The sequence below is a fragment of the Gorilla gorilla genome, chromosome 4, assembly GCF_029281585.2.
Source record: "Gorilla gorilla gorilla isolate KB3781 chromosome 4, NHGRI_mGorGor1-v2.1_pri, whole genome shotgun sequence".
In the NCBI taxonomy this organism is placed as follows: domain Eukaryota; kingdom Metazoa; phylum Chordata; class Mammalia; order Primates; family Hominidae; genus Gorilla; species Gorilla gorilla.
Genome location: NC_073228.2, coordinates 146,444,192 through 146,464,283, shown reverse-complemented (window position 1 = coordinate 146,464,283; position 20,092 = coordinate 146,444,192). Strand labels below are relative to the sequence as shown.

General features: G+C 43.8%; 1 protein-coding gene, 1 long non-coding RNA gene and 1 other non-coding gene across 14 annotated transcripts in view; 2 read left to right on the top strand and 1 right to left on the bottom strand.

The window, feature by feature from the left end:
• Nucleotides 1–20,092, top strand: part of FGF1 (fibroblast growth factor 1) — a 106,594-nt gene that overhangs the window by 65,281 nt on the left and 21,221 nt on the right. For 10 of the 12 annotated variants that reach the window (XM_004042737.5, XM_031010878.3, XM_019027902.4 and 7 more), the window contains one exon: nucleotides 19,644–19,846. In XM_004042737.5, the coding sequence (XP_004042785.1) occupies nucleotides 19,678–19,846 (169 nt within the window). In that variant the 5' untranslated portion in view covers nucleotides 19,644–19,677. Of the gene's footprint in view, nucleotides 1–12,674; nucleotides 12,805–19,643; nucleotides 19,847–20,092 lie in introns of those variants that run through there. The other 2 variants (XM_055389270.2, XM_055389273.2) reach the window with 2 other exon arrangements.
• LOC115934845 (small nucleolar RNA SNORA36 family) lies at nucleotides 7,795–7,931 on the top strand. The gene has a single exon (XR_004070586.1). It is a non-coding gene; the product is annotated as a small nucleolar RNA SNORA36 family (small nucleolar RNA).
• LOC129533917 (uncharacterized) overlaps nucleotides 13,866–20,092 on the bottom strand; it is a 275,418-nt gene continuing 269,191 nt past the window's right edge. Inside the window, exon 5 of the long non-coding RNA XR_008680326.2 lies at nucleotides 13,866–15,740. This is a non-coding gene — a long non-coding RNA (uncharacterized lncRNA). The remainder of the gene's footprint in view (nucleotides 15,741–20,092) is intronic.

Sequence of the window (20,092 nt, the reverse complement as noted above, 5' to 3'; positions counted from 1 at the left end):
AGCTCCGCCTCCCGGGTTCACGCCATTCTCCTGCCTCAGCCTCCCGAGTAGCTGGAACTACAGGCGCCCGCCACCACGTCCAGCTAATTTTTGTATTTTTAGTAGAGACGGGGTTTCACCGTGTTAGCCAGGATGATCTCGATCTCCTGACCTCGTGATCCGCCCGTCTCAGCCTCCCAAAGTATGTGGATTACAGGCGTAAGCCACCACGCCCAGCCGAGGGAGGTCTTGATTCAACAGAGTCATTAGTGCCTGGAGATTCATGGAGGAGCTGAGCTTTGAACAGATGCCAGGAGTGGAGGAGAGGTCAGAAGTCAGGGGATGAGCTTCGAACAGAGGTCGGAGCTGAGACACCTCTAATGGTGGTATAGCAAAGCAGTAAATTGGGCCCCAAAGAGTCAAAGGCAAAAGGCAAGTCCAAAGCTGCTTCCAGCCAATGCTGCAGTGGGCATTCTGCTCCCCATGAGCCTGGGGCACACTGGACTCCGGCAAGAGTCACAGGCCCACACTGCTGGAGGAGCGTCCCTCAGGTAGGGCACATGCACAAAAATGGGTGCAGGGAAATTCCATGAATGCTACTGTATGTCTTCAGAGGAAGTTTAGGCAAAGGAAGCAAGCCTCTTTTTTACAAGGAGATTTTGACACCAAAGTCAGCAGATCTAAAACTTTCACATTAATTTCTCTTCTACCTTAAAGAGCAGACATATACATCAGAAGGGAAGTAGAGAGAAGTCAAGGAATAAAAATGGAACTCAAGCCTGTAAAAGGTACACACGTTCGGAAATGTCTGAGTAAAAGCCTTAATAAAATGCATGTGCTTTCCCCCAGTAATTCCATTTCCATAAATTCTTCCCAAGGAAGTAATGGGATAGTTGGCAAAGATGACTACAGCAGTTTTGCTTATAATAGTGATAAAGAGTAAACAACCTATTCCAGTACTTTGGGAGGCCGAAGCGGGTGGATCACGAGGTCAAGAGATTGAGACTTTCTTGGCCAAGATGGTGAAACCCCGTCTCTACTAAAAATCAAAATAATTAGCCGGGTGTGGTGGCGGGCGCCTGTGGTCCCAGCTACTCAGGAGGCTGAGGCAGGAGAATTACTTGAACTCGGGAGGTGGAGGTTGCAGTGAGCCGAGATTGTGCCACTGTACTCCAGCCTGGCGACACAGCAAGACTCCGTCTAAAAAAAAAAAAAAAGTAAACAACCTAAATGTCCAACAATAAAAGGTTAGTTGACACAGTTTTTCATGTTCCTATTGTGGACTCCTATGCAACCATTACAACCATTACAAGTGAAGGTGCAACCATTACAAATGAACCATTTGTATGCAACCATTACAAATGAAGGTGTAGGTTTCTGTTTATTAATGAGGGGGAAATTCCTAATGTATTGAGTAAAGTCAGATCATAAAAGAGCAGGTTATAAAACAGTTCACTCTCTATATATGATTCTGCTTTGTAAGATGCTTACATCTCTATGAACAGAAAAGTTAACAGAAGGTATCTCTGGCAGATATGATCATGGACAATCTCTTAAAACTTTTTATTGTTTATCTGTATTTTCTAATTTTTATATCATCCCCTTATAGTTAAGGGTTTGTAAGTGGACTGATGTCCCCTGCTTTGTTGAATTAATAAAACACCAAAGCAACAGACCTTAAATATTATTTCTTTGTTTCCCAAAAGTATGGTACATGTGCTCCTGTTCATAAGAGAAATTCTGAGTGGTACTGAGAAGTATCTTTGAACAACACTGCAGAGAGAAAGGAAGCCCCCATCTTTAAGTCTCCTTAGTCATTTTGGTTACTCAAGGAGAAAACCTTGGCTTGGGACAATTATGTTTTCAACTTCCCTAGAAGAACTGCTCTTCTCTCTTTATAACCAAAAGAGCCCAGCAGACAGGAGGCAGCATCTAAGCAGAAGTCAATGCCATTGCTGTGCTTCATTATATTGATCTTTATCACTGCCTTCTATTTATAGGAAATTTTTGCAGTTACACCAGGGAGATAAAGCTTGCTTTAAATAAGAAAATTAGGCCGGGCGCGGTGGCTCGTGCTTGTAATCACAGCACTTTGGGAGGCCAAGGCGGGTGGATCACCTGAGGTCGGGAGTTCAAGACCAGCCAACATGGTGAAACCCCATCTGTACTAAAAATACAAGAAAATTAGCCGGGCGTGGTGGCACACGCCTGTAGTCCCAGCTAATGGGGAGGCTGAGGCTGGAGAATCGCTTGAACCCAGGAGGCGGAGCTTGCAGTGAGCCGAGATTGCGCCACTGCACTCCAGCCTGGGCAATAGAGCAAGACTCCATCTCAAAAAAAAAGCTAATTTAAATAAAATTTAAAAGTAAGGAATGAGTTGAGAGGATAATGATCAAAGTAAGGAAGGCAGCGCACCTGTATTGAAGTCTGAGGCAACGGGTGTTAACCCCTGGTGAGGATAAACCCCTACTGTGAAATATCCCAATAGTTCCCCCAGGTCTTGATTTCTATCTTATCACTTTAATATAAAAACAATAGCATGGAAATAATAAATAAGCAATTTGCTCAAGTGATGACCCAGCCAGTGGGGAAATAATTTCAGAACAGGATTCTGAGAATGTCCAGATAAATCCTGCTGGGAAAGTGATTGGAAAGAGAGGTTCCTAAGAAGAGATAAAATTTCTTTGCAATGTTTGCCCTGAGGAAAAAGGCCCTTCCACAGGAAGAAGGTCAAGTCCGGTCTATTTTTATAAGTGTTTTTCAAGTGGTTAGTGGACGTATTTCCTGTGGTTCCCAGGAATTCTGCAGCAGGCTCTCAGGAGGATGTTGGTGATAGGGAACAGGGACTTGATGAGCGAGAATCAATAATTATCTCTATATTTGCTTCACTTTTTTCTATAAAAATAATCTAGGGGAAAAACACTTGCTTTAGAAGAGCAAAGTTCATCACAACAAAGAGCAGAATGGGACATTGAAGTCCCTTAGTGAGTAGCAGAGTCCTTAGGTCAAGATTCTACAAGCTGAAATTTATCTGTTCATTTGTTCCCTCCCTCCCTCATTTACTCAATAAATATCTGAGCAATTCCTCTGTGCTGGCCATCGTTTGAGGGCTGGGCAGAAGGTGTTGAAAAAACATGGCTTCTGTCCTCCAGCAGCTTACAGTCCAGCATGGGAAAAAGATGTCAAACAAGAAAATGCATGGATGGATATATAATTAATTACAGATGATGGTCAATGTTGGAAGAAAGAGAACAAGAGGCTGCAAAAGAGAATCATTGAGGTAGAGAAGGAACTTACCTTAGTTGGGGAGACCAGGGAAGACCTCTGAGGTGGTGGTACTTTAGCTGCCCTCTGAAAGGGGCATGGGAGGCAGCCCATGGGAAACTGTTAGGGAAGGGCACTGCTGCAAAGGGACCAATTTGTAGGAAGGCAGCCATATGGAGGAGACCATAGTGGGCTCAAGGACCCAAGGGTACATGCAGTGGCTGGAATAGAGGGGCAAAGGGAGGGAGGAGCCGTAGGTGAGGACAGACCATACAGGGTCTCATAGGCCATGGTAAGGGTTTGGATTTTACTTTATGGAAATGGAAAGCCATGACAGGTTTTAAGCTAGGGAGTAGCCAATCTGATATAAACTTTAAAAGATCTCTCTGGCTCTATGTGTAAAAGTGATAGGAGGGGGCCAAGAGCAAAAGATGGGGCTATTTCAGAAGGTAAGATAGGAGCTGCTGGTGAATTGGACCTGCTGTGGACAGTGGGGTTGGTAATAATTACTTAATGTGATAACCCCTCACGGCAGTCCAAGGGCTCAATTAGCAGAACTCAGAGAAGTCAGCCAGCTAACACAGCTGGGACTAGGGTGAGGTGTGGGAGGCACTTGCTTTGGGTAAAAATGTACTCAAGCACTCAAGATAAATCATATTTTAAGCCAGGCACGGTGGCTCACGCCTGTAATCCCAGCACTTTGGGAGGCTGAGGTGGGCAGATCACAAGATCAGGAGATCGAGACCATCCTGGCTAACATGGTGAGACCCCCGTCTCTACTAAAAATACAAAAATTAGCTGGGCGTGGTGGCGGACGCCTGTAATCTCAGCTACTCAGAAGGCTGAGGCAGGAGAATCGCTTGAACCCGGCAGGCGGGGCTTACAGTGAGCCGAGATCACGCCACTGCACTCCAGCCTGGCCAACAGAGCGAGACTCTATCTCAAAGAAAAAAAAAAAAATATATATATATATATAAAATATATATATGTATATATAATATCAGATTTTAATGCAGTATTTTTCAAAAATCCAATTTAATGCAAAAATATCTGTGATTAACAAAATATTAAATATAACAAAATATTAAATAATAATAATAAAGACAGGATGAGTAACAGTGATAATGTGAACAAAACAAATTTGAAATGGGCCCCTACGAGGCTTACATTAGTGTGCATATACAGTTGTGTGGAGTGAGACAGACAATAACAAGTAAACAAAAAAGTAAACACAATCCTAAATTATCATAATTGTCATGAAAGAAACACATTTCAGTCTGAGATAGAGGACAAGGAAGTCAGGAGGGCTTCCTTAGATAGGCTGGGCCTAACACAATTGGATTTGGAGGCAAATGCTCTGCCTGGAAATGTTATGTGTTAATGAAAATTTTTGCAGCCCAGCGCAGTGGCTCATGCCTATAATCCTGAAATTTGGAAGGCCAAGGTGGAAGGACTGCTTAAGCCCAGGAGTTCAAGACCAGCCTGGGCAACATAGCGAGACCCTGTCTCTACTAAAAATATATATATTTTTAAATTAGCTGGTCGTGGTGGTGCGTGCCTGTAGTCTGAGCTACTCAGGAGGCTGAGGCAAGAGGATCGATTGAGCCCAGGAGTTTGAGGCTGCAGTGAGCTGTGTTTGTGCCACTGCACTAAAGCCTGGGGAACAGAGCAAGAACCTGTTACACACAGAAAAATAATTTTTGCAAATCAAGCCTATCAAACTTCCTACATTGTATAAAATTTTACAATCTAGTAACTGGAAAGTTTTGAACAGATCTGTAGAAAAGTTGCTCTCACCACTGAGGGTTCAAGAGTACAACATCGTGAAACACTAGGAAAAGTTCTGCCTTCTGTCTGCCCCACCCTAGGGGCCTATCTACACATCTAGATTTATCAAACTTCATAAGAGCCCACTGAACCTGACAATGCCAAGAAGGAGCCAAGGAATGCAGGATCTTGAATGTGAAGAGGAATTATGTGCGAAAAGATGGCAGCTCCGAGAAGCAAGGAGAAGTCACTCTGACGTTCCTCCTTACTTCTTGTTGCCTAATCTGCCTTCGAAGGCCAATAAATTCAAAATTCTCCATTTTTCAAACAACCCCGCCCAACATAGTGATTCTTTAATCTCTCAACATGACAGGGGGCAGTGGACATGAAGGATATAAATGGCTTTGAAAGGTCAGTTAGAAAAAAAGAAACAAGGAGAAAAAACATGAGGAGTTGAAGGGATAAAAGCAAACCATGTTTTGAGCTACCTGCCAAAGTTAAAGAAAACTCCCATGAGAGGCCATGTTTGACGGATGAGTTTACTGACATAGTTATTGGCAACTATCTCTAGCCTCGTGATTTTGAGATGGAGTCTTGCTCTTTCACCCAGGCTGGAGTACAATGGTGCGATCTTGGCTCACTGCAACCTCTGCCTCCTGGGTTCAAGTGATTCTCTTACCTCAGCCTCCTGAGTAGCTGGGATTACAGGCACGTGCCATCACGCCCGGCTAATTTTTCGTATTTTTAGTAGAGACGGGGTTTCATCATGTTCGTGAGGCTGGTCTCAAACTCCCAACCTCGTGATCTGCCTGCCTCGGCCTCTCAACGTGCTGGGATTACAGGTGTGAGCCATCACGCCCAGCCCTGATAAATGACATCTTGACTGCAATGTGCACCTTCCTGAAGATGCTAGATACCAAGGCAGACTTATCTCTTAGTATAGCTTCTTGGATTCAAGATTTTAACTCACCTCCAAGCCTTTTCCTCCCTTATCAGACACCAGTCATGTCCTGGGGCCTTTGGTGATGTTCTCTTGCATCATCTCCTTCCCATAAAGGAGGATTCCTTTGCCTGCCAACAGCTGGGTTGTGAGTGGAGGCAGGTGTAGAATACTAATGATGTGGTCACAGGACCATGAGAGCCATCGGTGGTGCTGAAACAGGGAGCAAACAGTGCAAATGGGAGAATGGTTCCTTTTGGACTGTTTATGTGGGATCAAAGGGAGTTGGCAAGTACATGGAACCTCTAAAAATAGACCACATCCTTAAAAAGAAAAAATGCAAAAAGAAACAAGTTTTACATTGTCCTAGTGTAGGCTCTGCAAAAACTTGGCCCTTGAAGGCTAGCACTGGGGCAAGTGACTGTTTCCTTCCTGCCCTTTGGCTGTGATACCAACTGGGTCGCTTTGCATATCCTGGGCCCTGTTCCCCTGCCTGCTTCCTGCGTGGTGCTTGGGGCATGCTGGGGCCTCCATGGCCCCCTTTCAAGATCCAGAATGGAGTCTGACATATGAAACGAGCTCCACAGGGTTTACATTCCTTCTTCATATCCAAGCACCTTAATACACAAACCCGCATGCTGGGATTGCTAACTGTTCTTCCAGAGATGCTGGGATATTGTCTGTCTAGCAGAAATGTGAGTTTTGTCCTTTTTATTTTTTAATGTTTTGAGGGAGGCTGGGCCCCTTGGAAATGGGGATGACATTATAAACTGGTATTTCGGGACTGAGGGTTTTATTATTGACTAAGCCACAGATTTGCTTTGGTAAGCTGTCCAGTCTCTCTGCATCACACTTCTCTTGGCTGGAGAAGGAGAGGTGTTCATCTAGCCCATATGATAGAGGAACAGCAAATACAAAATGATTATGAAGTACCTCATATAGTGTCTACACAACAGCTATCCAGAGATGCTTGTTTATTCATCCCAAATGCTCCGTGAAACCCCAACTGCTATCAAAGTTCAGATAATCAACCCACTAAACACAGGTTCATATTAACAAGGATAATGATAGCTGACATTTCCTAGCACTCACTATATGCAAGCTCCCTCCTGGACCTTGTCCTATTCCTTTCTCATGGCAACGTGATGAGATCAGAGCTCTTAACAGCTTCATTTTACAGAGAAGACAACTGGGGACCAGAAAGGTTACATGACTTGCCTGGTTTGCAAGAACTTAATGACACAGCAGAAACCCAAATCGAGGTCTATGACTCTCAGGTTGTGAGAATTTCCATTTTCATAACATTTCCAACCCAGTCTGAAGGAGTCTCTGGCCTCTCCCCCACCCTTCATCTGCAATGGCAAATGGCTGCCCTGACAAGGGCCAAGATGGTCTCACAGGCTGCAGGGTCACCTAAAGGAGGCACAGGAGTGACAATCAGGAAAGTGCTGATGGTGGGACGCTGCACCCCAGTGAAGAGGACAGGCCATCAGGGCAGGAACTTGCAAAGTTCCATTCAATAAAAACAGATATCTCCTTTAGAACATGAACGAATGGGCTGTACACGTTCCGGGGGCTGGTAGAGTAAAAAGAATAGAGAAGCTCAAGGGTCACTCAGTTCAAGGGGCATTTTATTCTCTTATCCACATTTATTCAGCAATGAAAATAGTGGACTCTGGAGTCAGCAAACCCTACCTTCAGATCTCAGCTCCAACACGTTTTAGGTTGGTGCAAAAGTAATTGCGCTTTTGCCATTACTTTTAATATTTAGTGGTATGATCTTAGAAAAGTGACATAAACTTTCTGAGCCTCACTTCCTTAGCTGCCAAATGGGGGAACTCAGACAATGCCTTGAGTTCAGTCGAGGACAGCTTCCCTTTTCTGTTAATTAAACTTTGGAATGTTGGGGCATTAAAACAGGCTAGGGTAGGTGATTGCACAGAGAATACTATTCTCTTCATTTCCTTCCTAGCCAAAAACAAAAACAAAAACAAAAATACTTTCCTAACAGAATTTGAGGATTAATTAATGTAATGTGCTTAGAACCATATCTGGCATACAGTAAATGTTCAAGAAGGGTCATTATATTATTATTTGTGGACATATTTTATTATTTACGGGTAGGTCCAGAGTCAGCTATTGAGTAACAAATGGTAGGGCAAGCCCTCAGCATTTCTAAAGAGATAACAAACACATACTTCAAAAGACTGCGTCTGGAGAAGCTAAATTTTCTAGGTCAAGAGGCAAGAAAAAAAAAGATGCAGCCAACAGACCATCTTCCTATAAGCTGGAAGGTTGGCTGATTTCGAGAAAGGAATGTCCTTGCTGGGCTGGTTCTGGAAATTGTAACTTGCACAACAACAGATTCAAAAGATTTTTGGAGACACATCAGTAAGAGAAGGCTAAAGGAGGTGGTGAAGGGCTGCCAGAGCCCCTGCAGAATCACTTTGCATTTGGCGTGAAGCCCTGGGGCTTTAATGTGTCCATCTGCAGGAAGGATATTTCCATTTAAGATGTGTGCAGGTCTTCAGGATGGCCCAGGGCCGGCAGGATGGTTTGGACCGTGGTGTACCATTAAAGTTCAGACAGAATGGGGGCCGGCAGAGCACACCATTGCACCAGGGAGCACTCTGTTTTTCCTTTTGGAGTGGATACTGTTTTCTCTAAGCACTTAAAAGAATTCCTGACCTCCAACTGAATGATGCTCTATGAGGGGGAGTGTTCTGTGGATGAATAAGCCAGACTGCAGGGAAAAAACATACAGAATCAAGGGAAGAAATAAAGGATACTACAGGACACCTGTGTGTGTGTGTGTGTGTGTGTGTCTGCTTGTAGTTCTCTCTCTTCGTTATGAAGTGTGCAAGCTGGGGCTGGGACTGAGCTGTTTGGTGACACAGCTGGATTAGATAACAGCCCCCACTTCCTGCCAGTTACACTAGATGCAAGCATCTATGCCCTCTTATCTGAAACATGGCTTGATGAGTCTGGTGTGGCTAGACTGTAAACTCCTTAAAGGCAGCAACTGATTTCTACTACCAACCCACAATCCCTTATTTGAAAAGCCTTGGGCTAGATATGTTTCAGAATCTAGAATTTGGGTAATTTTAGCGAGGTAGTATGGTGCATATATTGTATATTATGGAACAACTCCAGTGGTTTCTGGGACACTACCCTAGAATCAAACACATTAGTAACTGTACCAGATTATATAAGTATTATTAACACAAAGCAGAACAAATAGACTTTAAGTCTCAGGACAGTTTGGGCTAGGTTTTGCCACAACCTGTTATGAAAGAACTTCTAGCTTTCAGAGCTTTTTGAATTTCAGAATTGTGGATTAGGGATCTCAGGTCTTTCTTTTTCTTTCTTTTCTTTTTTAAATTTCCAGGACGTCTGCAACATTCTGCCCATGGCAGGCACTGAGTAGAAGTTGTTGACTTCTAGAGTATGTGACATCTTGATCTCCCTCAAATAATATCTGATTCTAGAAACCAGGGGACAGTTTATTCTCAGTGACTTGGGGAGTCTTTAGAATTAAAAGTATCCTAAATTAAAGAGCAGAAGAGAAAGTCTATTAAGCACATTCTCTGTCATCCTGAACAGTAACACATGTAGACCCATGAAATATACTGAAAATACATCACTAGCACATGATGTTGAGCACCTAAGCAAATGAGAGGAGTGCATCAGTGCTTATAAATGACAGTGGAAAGTTCTAACCTATCACTTAGAACATGGTATTTTTCGAATACTCCTAAAATATTACTAAATGGGCCAGGCGTGATGGCTTATGCCTGTAATCCCAGCACTTTGTGAAGCCAAGGTGGGAGGATTGCTTGAGCCTAGAAGTTTAAGACCAGCCTGGGTAACACAGTGAGACCCCATCTCTACAAAAAAGAATTTTAAAAGTTAGCCAGGCAGCCGGGCATGGTGGCTCACGCCTGTCATCCCAGCCCTTTGGGAGGCTGAGGCAGGCGGATCACCTGAGGTCCAGAGTTCGAGACCAGCCTGGCCAACATGGTGAAACCCCGTCTCTACTAAAAATACAAAAATTAGCCAGGTATGGTAGCGGGTGCCTGTAATCCCAGCTACTCGGGAGGCTGAGGCAGGAGAACTGCTTGAAACCAGGAGGCGGAGGTTGCAGTGAGCCAAGATTGTGCCATTGCACTCCAGCCTGGGCAACAAGAACGAAACTCTGTCTCAAACAATCAAACAAAAAAAAGTTAACCAGGCATGGTGGCCTATGCCTGTAGTCCCAGCTACTTGGGAGGCTGAGGTGGGAGGATCGCTTGAGCCCAGGAATTTGAGGCTACAGTGAGCATGAGTGTACACTGCACTCTGCACTCCAGCCTGGGTGACAGAGCAAGACCCTATCTCAAAAAAAAAAATTTTTTTTTAATGAAATGACACAAAATATTTCTAAATATGAAAAATCAAGCTTGTTCAATCCTAAATCAATACCAGATGATTTGTAAAAGTGACAAAAGGGGCCAGGCGCTGTGGCTCATGCCTGTAATCCCAGCACTCTGGGAGGCTGAGGCAGGTGGATCACCTGAGGTCAGGAGTTTGAGACCAGCCTGGCCAACATGGTAGAAACCCCGTCTCTACTAAAAGAATGCAAAAATTAGTTGGACGTGGTGGTATGTGCCTATAATCCCAGCTACTCGGGAGGCTGAGGCTGGAGAAATCACTTGAACCCGGGAGGTGGAGGTTGCAGTGAGCCGAGATCGCACCACTGCACTTCAGCCTGGGCGACAGAACGAGACTCTGTCTCAAAAAAAGAAAAAAAAAAAAAAGTGTCAAAAGGGTACACAGCTGGTGATAGTCAAGCTAATATCTATCGAATGCTTACAAGTTCTCAAGTGCTGAGATTACAGTGACTCTGTTCAGTAGCTACTGTTATGCAGCCCCATTTTGCAGATGAGGGAACTGGGGCACTGTAAGAATGAATCATTTACTACTGAGTGTCCAACCAGGATTCAAACCCAAGTTTAGCAGTATGCTGGGTAAACCAGCTATCAGAGGGGAAAAAAAAGGAGCATTTTAAAAGCCCTGGCATTTGCCAATTTCTATGATATAAATACTCTCACCAGGGTTGATTTCAAGATATTAATGGTTTAATAATAGTAAAATTCCTGAATATTTAATAATTGGCTTTCATGAGCTTGTGGGAGCTGTCTCCTGCACACCACTGTCAAGTCCATCCCATAGTCAAGTCCACAGTTTACTGTCAACCACGGAAGATGAGATTTCAGCTCATGGAACAGAACTGGTTTGGGGGCAGCATGCTGAGATGCTAGCCCAGGCCAGTCAGCCATGGCTACACTCCTACCTCAGACCCAGTACAGATCATGGAAGGTGGAGCAGAAGAAATAGAAAGCAAAGAACACACTGCTTCCCTTTCTTCGGCAAACTTTCCTTCACCAGGGAGTGGAAGGTGGGGCCCTGCCAGCCTAACACGCCGTGGCAGAAATTAAAAAAAACCTGGATTTTTTTTCCAGGCCCTACAAATATTTTTCTTGGTTAGATAAGTTCAGACTTGAGACTAAAGGAGCTGATCACTTCCTTTCTGAGATCCTTAGTTTCCATAGTATTTTCTTTAAAGAAATAAGGAAGCATTTATTACAAGATGAGGACAGGGTTTGAGCCTGCCTTTAACCAAAGGTAGGGTATTCTGGCCTAATTTGAACCCAATTAAAATACATTTAGACTCTTGGCTTAGCTTCTTTGTCAATACCTATAGGACATAACCTGCTAATTAGGTAGTCTGATAAGATGTTCCACAAGAGGCTCCTGAGAAAGGACTGGCCCTTCAATCAACAAGAATTCACAGGACACTAATAATGCATAGGTATTTGCTCAATGCTAGATACAGAAAGAAAAGGCATAGTTTCTGTCCCAGGGTCTCAGAGACTAATGAAGGAGTCAGTGAAGTAAACGTAGTTAAATTACATTCATTTGCCCATTCAACAGATGTTTATCAAATGCCCTTCAGGTGCCAGGCATTTTGCTAGGCACTGGGATACCATTGTGAGCAAGACCAATTGGTTGGTACTATCATGGAGCTGACAGTCCAGTCATGAAAAGAGACATTAAATAATCACAAGAGTGAATGTGTAATTAAACACTGGTAGTAAGAGCCATGAAGAAATGTTAAATGGTCCTATGAGAACTGGAGGAACCTGACTCAGTTCAGGGAAGACAGGAAAGGCTTTCATGAGGAATTGAGAGTTGAACTAAGATTTGAAGAAAAATTAGGAGTTAACCAGGGGAGTAGGGTAGAGAGAAAGAGAGGAACATCACTCCAGAGGGAACAGCGTGGGCAAAGGTCCTAGGGTGAGGGGAATGAGAAAATGGAAGGCAAGTTTGGAGGGAGATGTGATGGGAAATGAGGCAGCGGGGGAGTAAGGGCTGAACCTCCCAGAGTCCTGCAGGCCACAGCAAGGCTTTTGTTTTTGTCCCAGTGCAATGGGAAATCACTGAAGAGTTTAGGCAGGGGGATATAGATGGGAATTACACCCAGCGCTGCAGTGAAGTAAAGGAAATGCTGTCTGCTGTTGGGAGAGCACAGGGGAATGAACCCACCTAAACTGGTATATGTGAATTTTAAGAAAGAGTAGGGAGGTTAGGGTTGGGGGATGTGTCCAAATAAGGCTTGCTCGAGGAGGAAATATCCGAAATATCCAGCTAAATTTTTGAAGGGTGAGTGTGACTTAGTCAGACCATGGTGAAAGGGTGGAGGAAAGGAGGGAAGGAGGGAGGAAGGGAGGGAGGGAGAAAGAGAAAGAGAGAAAAAGAGAGAGAGAGAGAGAAAATACTGTTGGCAGCAGCACAATGTTTGGGCTAAGACCTGGGTGAGTATGAGGGTGTAGGGGGACTATAAAAAGAGGCCAATAAGAGAAAAAGTCACAGGGTTAAGAAGGGGTCAAATGATGAGAGCCTCACAGGTCATGGCAGGAGTCTGGGTTTTATCTGGAAAGACAACGGGAAATCAATGACCCAGTCAAAGATCTACAGCAGGGGAGTGATGAGTTAGAATGCTCACTAGCAGCAGAATTGACAGTGGATTGAAAGAAGGCAGTGCTGGAAAGGTGGGACTTGCTGCAGCAGCCCAGGTGAGACAGGTGCTGGGTCTGCGCTAAGGCAACAGAAGTGAGGCTGGAGAAAAGAGGATGGCTTTAGGAGACACTAAAAAGGTAAAACTGAAAGGGCATTGTCACCAACCGAACAGGTGGGAGTGATTTCTATTCTGCCCAAAGAACAGTCTGAATGAAACAAATTTTTCTATTTGGGTTGTCTTGCCTTATGACCTGGTACATGGTCAATTTTCGTAAATGTTCCATATGTCCTTGATAAGAATGATGTTCACTTCATTGTTGGGTACAAGGTTCTTTTATACACTCATCAATGAAGTTTACTAGTTGTGTATTTCAATCTTCTACATATTAATATTTGGTGGCTGTTTGCTCTATCATTTATGACAGAAATGTATTATAAAATCTCCCACCATAATTGCGGAGTTGTCACTTTCTCTTTACATATTTGTCAATTTTTGTTTTATGTATTTTGAGGCTATGTCATTAGATATATACATGTTTGGAATTTGTATATCTTTCTGTTGAATTAATCCACTTATTATGTGGCAATCCCTTTTATCTTTAGTCATTCTTTTTGCCTTAGACCTACTTTATCTGATATTAATATAGCCACACGAGTTTTCAATTTTTTTTTTTTTGAGACGGAGTCTTGCTCTGTCACCCAGGCTGGAGTGCAGTGGCGCGATCTCAGCTCACTGCAAGCTCCGCCTCCTGGGTTCACACCATTTTCCTCCCTCAGCCTCCCCAGCAGCTGGGACTACAGGTGTCCGCCACCACGCCCAGCTAATTTTTTTGTATTTTTAGTAGAGACAGGGTTTCACTGTGTTAGCCAGGATGGTCTCGATCTCCTTACCTCGTGATCCGCCCACCTAGGCCTCCCAAAGTGGTGGGATTACAGGCGTGAGCCACCGCGCCCAGCCGAGTTTTCAATTTTTTTGTTAACATTTGTCTGGTATCTATTTTTCATTCTTTTGCTTTTAACCTTTCTATGTCATTATGTTTTAAATGTGTCTCTTGTAATGAGTGCAGATGGATTTAAAAAAAAAACAGTAGCTAGTAAATTTAGCACATTTACATTTATTGTGATTATACATATATTTGGATTTATTTTGGCCACCTAATTTTGAGCAATTTTTTTACTTTATTTTCTTTTTTTCTTTTTCTAGATTATTTTGGAATAGCACAGGGTTTTGTTTTTGTTTTTGTTTTTGTTTTTTGGCTTTTCTTGAGACAGAGTTTCACTGTTGTTGCTCAGGCTGGAGTGCAATGCCACAATCTCAGCTCATCACAACCTCCGCCTCCTGGGTTCAAGCGATTCTCCTCCCTCAGCCTCCTGAGTAGCTGGGATTACAGGCATGCGCCACCATGCCCGGTTAATTTTGTATTTTTAGTAGAGACAGGGTTTCTCCATGTTCATCAGGCTGGTCACGAAGATAAGCACAGTTTTATTTATTCCACCTTATCCCCCTTACCCCTACCAGTTGCCGCTTGGACTAAATACATTCTATTTCTTTTCTTTTAGTAGTTACCTTTAACATTTAACATGTATATTTGACTTAACAAAATTTAAAGTTAATATCTCTAAGGAAGAATTAAGATTTTGGGTGATGCCATTCATAGCCACAGGCAGCAAGGACTTACAGCATATTTGGAACCAAAGCTAAGGCCTGTTTTGTATATGCTGGGTTTGAGGATACATCCAATTATCACCTTAGCAGGTGTCTGTCTACACATCTACCTTCAGTGGCTTTATATACTTTGCAAAATATCCTCCTTCATGGGTATTCCACATTGCTTACACAGTGACAGGGATTAAAAACAAAACTAAAAAATAAATGTCAGTGTTTGCCTTCCTTTGATTCTTAACACATCACAGTCTTTCCTTCCAGCTTAGTTTCCAGGGCCAAGCTGAGCACAAATGTCTCCTAGAAATAATGGGCCTCGCAAATAACTATAATAACTATATAGTAACTGTCACTATATTAACTGTTGATAAGCTGAGAACTGAGTCTGAAATGCAGACCAGGATTTTTTCTTACATAACCATGGCTTACCTTTGTGTCTTTCATCTTCTCTGCTATGTTTGTGGCTTACATCACAGGGGGAGGAGCTTAGCTAATTTCTGCCAAATATGGGAATGAAAAACTTCTATTTTCAAACCAATTAAAAAATTATTTTAAATTAAGCATTTAATCACAGCTGACTTAGATCACACCAGGCTCCAACTAGTTCAACATAACCAGTTACTATTATCTCCTATAGGTCAGGTCCCATTTTTCAAGCGCTGTATCAATATTGTACCCATTTAATCCTTCAGACAACTGTGTGAGAGGCAGGATGAGAATTATTAGAGGAAACATCTCAGAAGGAGTGAATGACTCGCCCGGGTTCCCAGAGCCAAAGTGGTTGCTTACTATCCACATCCTGTTCATGTGTCAGAGTTCAGGTTCCCTTCCAGAGGCCACAGCTGACAAAGTATGTCAGCCTTAACACAGATGTTCCAATAGGCTTGGTGTTCCTCTAACCTGGGTGTCACTGATAAATCAAAAAAATCATCTGGATTTCCTAAAATCTCACCCGTACCCCAAATCTCAAAGGGCTGGGCTTCGTGCACAATGATGACACGGAGTTCGCTGGGCTTGATCTTCTCCATTTCCCAACACAACACAGACAATCCCCTCCTCTGACAGCCACTAAAAAGAAAATAGTAACAAGAAGCAGAGCTTATAAATTTCCATTACACTTAATGCCTGATTTCACTTAGTTAATGGATTCATTTATTAAAGCAATTTGTGTAAATCTCCAAGGGCCTGCTAACGTTGCTGCCTTATGGTTTTATCACGCCATATACTTCCTTTATTTCTACCCTTTAACAAATAGTGGATTGGCAAGGAACTTTGGACCAACTACTGCTCAAACTATAGGTAAATTACAAATAAAGTTTAAAATAAGGGCTTTTCATGCCCCTGGGGTTTCCTTTAGCAACAAAAAGGGATTTCATTTTTTGTATGTTTCAGCTGAGTCATCAATCTCAGCTACCATGGTCTGTCAGTTTCATGTTGACTCCAGGCTTATTTTCAGAAGCCTACATGTCTCCTTCAGGTTTTCAGCTGTGGATCTGAAGGGTTTGGGGAGCCATCTGACATCAGTATAGGCACCCTCATGATGCTCCCTCTCACTGAGGGGATCAGGCAGAGAGCAGAGGTGTGGCCTTGTATGACTGCAGGTACACTGTGGTCAGGAGGGAGGGTCCCCTGAGGACCTGCTGGGCTCTGGCTGAGGTTATTTAGCCAGTGAAAACTCCACAGTGATGAAGTCTGGGCTGCATGGCTCATACACACATGGTCTAGAATCTAGAAGAAAAGCCATTCTTTTTTTTTTTTGAGACAGAGTCTCGCTCTGTCGCCCAGGCTGGGGTGCAACGGCACAATCTTGGCTCACTGCAACTGTCGTCTCCCAGGTTCATGCCATTCTCCTGCCTCAGCCTCCCGAGTAGCTGGGACTACAGGCATGCACCACCACATCTGGCTAATTTTTGTATTTTTAGTAGAGATGGGTTTTTGCCATGTTGGCCAGACTGGTCTTGAACGCTTGACCTCAGGTGATCCACCCACCTCGGCCTCCCAAAGTGCTAGGATTGCAGGCATGAGCCACCACACCTGGCCTGAAAGGTCATTCTTAACATGAAATTGCCCCACAATCAGAGGCAAATGGGGACCTACACTGGAGGAAGTCCAGAGACAAGGAGAAACAAAATTCGGCCCACCTAAGATTGACAATACAAATGACTATTTGTGCAGTTAAGTGGCAACCACTGGTATATAATTATTGTCTCCTGTACCAAATGAAGTACATAACTTAGGAAGTGCTTGGAAAAAATAAATGAAAGAAAAAAATCATTATCTCTTAGTTGTATTTTAAGGAAGGGGAATCTGGTGATGGTTGAGTGCTAATAGAGAGGTGAGGGATAAAGATATCCACACTGGGAAGAGCTAAATTGCTTTACATTAGAAGTGGATCCAGAAGGGAGTGGAGTGAGGAGTTACAGTGAGAGGCTGGGTGGAGAGAGGAGTGAGTGGAGAGACAGGAAGAGACAGAGGGACAGAGAGTAAGAGAGCCAGAGGTGGGCACGAAGGACTTAGAGGCTTATGGATAAGAAAGAAAGGTTTGGAAGAGACAGTGAGGATGGAGAGAGATTGTACTACGCAAGGTAAACTCTGCAATCCTCTCTGTGAAATTGACATAAATAAAATTACATATATGTAGTATTATATTTATTTTCTGTCTGTTGCTGTATTATGTGAAAAGAATTAATCGAAGTTTCACCATATGGGATGGAGGGGACATTTGGGATGGTCTGACTTTAAATATAGTTTATATGGCATATGTGAAATTCTCTTTGGGATTCTTGGAGGCACCTCCAACAGTAGTTGAAACCAGGGACAATGGCTGGCCCATGTGGTGGCAGAGTGGGAAAAATGTACCAGAAACATTAAAATGCGAGGAGCAGAGAAAACAGATGGAGGCTTCCAACACGAGCCCTCATTTTAAAGTCATAAGGACAAATTATTGTAATTGGTGTCTTGATTTATGATGGAACCATCTCCTATGAGAGCAGCTCCACACGGCTGCTACAGGCACTGATGGATGGTTTGTGCAGGGAAGGCAGGGTAGCTGCTGGTCTTCCATGATGCTCACGAAGCTGCTGGGGTGGGCTTCTCCTGGAGAAGGTGGAGATGCATGGAGTCCTGTTTCACAGATGGCATGGGGGCAAAAGGAGAGGCTGTTGGTGGAGACTAGCCAACCTTTGGGTCACAAATAAATATATGAATGACAAGTTAATGGTGGCAGATGTACATGTCAGGCAATGGGTAAAAACCCCACTCCTCATAAAAAGACTAGTGTGGATAAAGTCACTAAACCTTTTCATGGTGATCAAGGGCAAATTGGGGCTTTCTGTTCCCAGACTCCTTTTGAGGTTCAGCTCCATCTCTTACTAGCTGTTGCCCTTGGGCAGGTCACTGAACATCTGTAAGCTTTGGTTTTATTAAAAATGACGATAATATTAGTGTCCACTTCAAGGGATTATGGTGAGATTACTTGAGATAACCTGTAGCCCAAAATACGTTAATGATGAGGATGATGATTTTTATTCTAAGACCACTTGATAATCACTATGTATTGATGATCACATTCACTACTCACACTTACAAAGTACAGCTCCCAGGCCGGGCGCGGTGGCCCACGCCTGTAATCCCAGCACTTTGGGAGGCCGAGGCAGGTGGATCACGAGGTCATGAGTTCAAGACCAGCCTGGCCAACATGGTGAAACCCCATCTCTACTAAAAATATAAAAATTAGCCTGGTGTGGTGGCGCATTCCTGTAATCTCAGCTACTTGGGAGGCTAAGGCAGGAGAATTGCTTGAACTGGGACCCGGGAGGCAAAGGTTGCAGTGAGCTGAGATCGTGCTACTGCACTCCATCCTGGGCTACAGAGACTCCATCTCAGGAGAAAAAAAAAAAAAAAAAAAAGTGCAGCTCACACGTTAGTTTCCTGGTCTCTTTTTGGCCTCTTTCTTTTCAGTTTTTAGAGTCACCAGCACTTCCTTCTCCTAAATGGTGGGGCAAGTATATGTTGTAACCAATTCTAATGCTCATTGGTTTTGTTTTTTAATCCTTTGAGGTGTAAGTGATGCATTTTCACATTAATAATATAAGTTTGTATGTAGTGGCTACATATAATGTTAAAGGTGTATTATATATATTATGGTGGTTTCTGTGTTCTATCTCACATTAGAAAATAGCTAGGATGAAAACAGCCTGCGTGCAAGGGACAGACCCACCTTCTCTGTGCCACATGAAGCTATGTGGAAAGCTGCAGAATGGGCAGGAACCAGGCATAGCCTTCATAATGATCTGTCTCATAACATTTCCTTTGATATGGTGTTTGCCCTTTAAAAACCCCATTTACTCCCACTCTGTGCCTTTTTCCCTGGTTCCAGTTCTGTTTCCCCCAGCAAATCCAGAAGTTTCCCTTAACATACTAACCCTTTACTTTCCCTGTTGTGTCCCTGAAAGGCCTCCTGTGCCTTTGGCTGCAGGTCCTGAACATCCAGGACATCTGTGCTATCTGCTTCGCGGTACCTCACCAACGCAACGTGAGGGTGGAGGGCAGAACCTTGGTCCTGGCCTCTCAGCTTTTGTGGGTTTCAGCCAGACCCTAGGTGTTATTTTAGTGCAACTTTGGTGTTTAATTTGAGGATGTGTGTGGACCAGAAGGAGGGACCAAAACATGATTCTTTTCCCCATGGTCAGATGATTAAATTTGAAGTTCTAAAAAATGCACAGTTTGGTCCAAAGCTGTGTCCAATTGGGAAGAGAGAAAAATGCCCTGGAAACCCCTCCCAGGCCTGGGACCATCCTTCCTTAACCACCAGCCACCTCACAGGCCCGCTGACTGCGGGCATCACCTGGGCAGGCTGTGCTTACTCACTACCCAGGAACCCTGTGCCCTGGAGCTGTCCTTCCTCTCTTCAAAGTGCATTTTGTGCCTTTGCTGGAAGAACCGACTACAGGTTTGTTCAATTTCTTACAGTCTTGAAAGCGCCACAAGCAGCAGCTGCTGAGCCATGGCTGAAGGGGAAATCACCACCTTCACAGCCCTGACCGAGAAGTTTAATCTGCCTCCAGGGAATTACAAGAAGCCCAAACTCCTCTACTGTAGCAATGGGGGCCACTTCTTGAGGATCCTTCCGGATGGCACAGTGGATGGGACAAGGGACAGGAGCGACCAGCACAGTAAGCCCATCTCTATGGCACCCCCTTCCCTTTCTGACATCTTCTGTAGTCAAGGTGGGAGGAAGGTGCATATTTAAGTACAGGTACTTGCTTCTCCAAGGTTCTATTCAGGCATGACACATTCAGAGGTGGAGTCACATAAATGTGTAAAATGTCTGGGTTTAGAAAATAGGGGACTTGTGGGGGCCACCACTTACCCAAACGTGTCCCATTTCAAGTTTTTTAAAGCACTCTCTGCTGACCCAA